The sequence below is a fragment of the Erigeron canadensis genome, chromosome 6 (assembly GCF_010389155.1).
Source record: "Erigeron canadensis isolate Cc75 chromosome 6, C_canadensis_v1, whole genome shotgun sequence".
Taxonomy (NCBI): domain Eukaryota; kingdom Viridiplantae; phylum Streptophyta; class Magnoliopsida; order Asterales; family Asteraceae; genus Erigeron; species Erigeron canadensis.
The window spans coordinates 15,866,479-15,869,553 of record NC_057766.1 but is presented as its reverse complement, the minus strand read 5'-3'; the positions used below and the strand labels follow the sequence as shown (position 1 = coordinate 15,869,553).

At 41.1% G+C, this 3,075-nt stretch overlaps 1 protein-coding gene across 1 annotated transcript; it reads left to right on the top strand.

Annotated features, from left to right (window-relative positions):
- The first annotated feature begins 1,259 nt into the window (after positions 1–1,259).
- Positions 1,260–2,830, top strand: LOC122604362. Its single transcript, XM_043777254.1, has 4 exons — positions 1,260–1,901; positions 1,957–2,163; positions 2,220–2,451; positions 2,502–2,830. Exons 1-4 carry the CDS (start codon positions 1,260–1,262, stop codon positions 2,828–2,830), a joined length of 1,410 nt encoding a protein of 469 aa, XP_043633189.1.
- The last annotated feature ends 245 nt before the right edge of the window (positions 2,831–3,075 follow it).

The window sequence follows — 3,075 nt, the reverse complement described above, 5'->3', positions numbered from 1 at the left end:
TTAATCCTACGGGATTACTGACTTTTCTTACTAACTTTTGCAACGTGGCAATTCGGCCAGAAAACCCACCCTTTTAATCTGAATCACTTTATTGTAACAATTGCTTAATAAGTCCTTGAGTTTGACCTCGGTTTACCAAGTTAACTATATTGCATACGAACGGGTTCACTGCCCACAAGTGTGTAGTAGTCAGTAGCTAGGTATTTCGTGTTTATAAATTTAAGACTAGAAAATACACATCAAGTTTTTGGCGCCGCTGCCGGGGACTTAAACTAAGTAGTTGTTCATTTTGTGATTCGATCCTTCCTTACATTCATTTGTGAGGAAGTTATTTGTTTTAATAGATAGATTTTATTTTTTTTGTTTTAGTTTTGTTTTTATTAGTTTCTGGTGCGGTTAACGGTATTTCTTGTCGTGTGTGTGCAGGTGCTTTGTAGTTGATGAACACAAGAGCCTCTGGTAGACCTTTGCTTAGTCATCAATCTAATCCAGGGAAAGCCAGAAGACGCTTACTTAGATCAAAAAACACGGAGCCCTCAAACACTGACAAAATAGATTCAGGTACCGAAAACCGTGACCACCTGGACGTAAACTTGGATCAACATTACTCAAAGAAAGGTTCAACGTCCGAGGTTCACTTAAGTTCTAAATTCTCCGAAGGTAGTGGTTTGTTCAAAACTGGTGACAGCTCAGAGGAAGAAGATAATCAGGATAAAACTCATCAATCGGATTCAACAGAAATTCCTCAAGCAAATCTTCAAGTAAATCAACCAGTTAGAGTAAGGAGAATGGGTGATCAAGAACCGGTAAACCCCAACAACCGTCTTTACGGTGATCGTAGGAGAAATGTACCCACTAATAGTGGTACTCCTATTCGCCTTCCAACCACCGGAGTTAACTTTTCTCTCAAAGGAAGTAATTTGAAAAGTGTGGAGGAAGAGAAGTTTGATGGGGTGACTAACAATGATCCGTATGGCCATCTAGAAAGGTTTGAGAAAATTTGCAGGTTTTACCACTATGGCACGAATCAGAATGATAATGTGAAGCTTGAGCTTTTTCCACTCACTTTATGTGGAGAAGCTAAGGCATGGCTCAAGGAACAACCAGACAATTTGTATACCACTTGGGATGAGCTTCATGTTGGTTTTATTGATGAGTTCTATTCTACAAGGACTCAAAGACAGTTGGAAAACAAGATCCGGTCATTCACTCAAGATCCAGGGGGAAATGTAGTAGATGCTTGGAAACGGTATAAAGAGATGATCAGGAACTATCCAGGAAACAATCTGAACACGGAAGCAGTGATTGAAATCTTTTATAACGGTTTGCTTAAGAGAACTCGAAGGGAACTTGCCGGGGCATTCGGGGGTAGCTTGAACAATGTGACACCTAGTGAGGGGTACAAGATCCTCGATGACATGGCTAAAGAGTTTCCTGGTCGTGAAGAACTTTTGAGTAGGAAAACTGCAAGCAAGACTGTTGCAAAATTGGAAAGTGGTGAAGAGTCCAGTTTGGTTATTGAAGTCAAAGCACTCTCGAAGCAGATGAATGAGAGATTTGACAACCAAGACATGAGGTTTAAAAGCATTGAAAGAGATGTAAAGGTGATTGCTGATGGATGTGACTACTGTGAAGACATGCACTATTCAGAAGATTGTCCGGATAAGCCGGCCCAGGAAGTCAATTATGTGCAAAATCAGCAAGGAAACTTCAACCAGAATACCGGTTATCAGAACCGGCCATCAGGTACCTCTTTTTCCTCTTCCTCATTTAATAATGCTAATAATTCTGGTTTTAGTGGAAACAGGTTCAGCAGGTTCAACAGTCAGCAGAATGCGAATGCTGAATTGAGAGAGATCATGAAGGATTTGGTTGGCGCTCAGAAAGCCACCAATGAGAAGGTTGAAGAATAGAACAAGAAGATGGCTTCTAAATGGGATGCTATGACTACTACAGTTGAACGGGTTGGCTAATAAGCTGGAGCAGAGTACAAAGAGTACTCAAGCAACATTTCAGGATATCGAGGCTAAGCTTGAAAGGCTAGGAACATCAAACAGGCAGCCCGGTACATTACCTCGCAATACTCAGCATAATCCTAAGCCTCGGCAGAATAGCCAAGGATCAGTTGCCAAGTATAGCTACCCGAACGCTAGAAATGAGCAGGTAACGCTTATAATTCTGCAAATCCATTGCCTAATGTTGTTACTCCTCTTGTGCAGGTTGAAGCCGATCAAGCTATTGATGATAAGATTGAGATGGAACTGAACCCAGCCGTGAAGACACCGGTCGTTCCATCCAAGACTGTTGAGAAACCACCGGTTAAACCATATCAGCCGAAGATACCTTTTCCTCAACGATTGAGGAAAGCGAAGATCAGGGAGAATTTTAAAAAGTTTGTCGATTTGATTCAAAATGTTAACATTATTGTTCCTCTAGTTGATCTTCTTGCAGGTATGCCAAACTATGCAAAGTTTCTCAAAGATCTCATTTCGGATAAGAAGAAGTTAGAAGAGGCGAAGACGATGTAATGAGTGCCGAGGTGTCAGCTATCATTAAGAATGAGATATCTCCTAAGTTGGAAGATCCAGGGAGTTTTCTTATCTCTTGTGCTTTTAGTGCTATATTGTATAAGGCATTAGCCGATCTAGGGGCTAGTATTAATTTAATGCCTTATTCTGTTTACAAAAGATTGTCTTTAGGTGATTTGACCCCTACCCGCATGAGCATTAGGCTAGCGGATCGTTCGTTCCAATATTCCATGGGGATAGGGGAAAATTTGCAAATTAGGGTAGGTCACATGATATTCCCGGTAGATTTTGTTGTGCGTTAAATGGAGGCGGATATTAATGTCCCTCTAATTCTTGGCCGACCGTTCCTCATGATGGCGGATGCTATCATTTGTGTTAAAGCTAAGGAGATTTCCTTAGGGGTTGGCGATGACCGGGTTGTTTTTAATGTTGATAGAGCTCTTAAGCATCCTTACTCATGTGATGAATCTTGTTTCAGGATTGATGTAGTCGATGAAGAAGATGCTTTGGAAAAGGAGCTTATGGACTTCTTGGATATGGAGGAAGA

Bases quoted from the DNA above. Each gene is read 5' to 3' on its own strand.
- LOC122604362 (XM_043777254.1), top strand. From the start codon at position 1,260: ATGATCAGGAACTATCCAGGAAACAATCTGAACACGGAAGCAGTGATT. The intron at 1,902-1,956 runs GTTGAAGAATAG...TGACTACTACAG, and splicing joins AGAAAGCCACCAATGAGAAG to TTGAACGGGTTGGCTAATAA. The intron at 2,164-2,219 runs GTAACGCTTATA...CCTCTTGTGCAG, and splicing joins CGAACGCTAGAAATGAGCAG to GTTGAAGCCGATCAAGCTAT.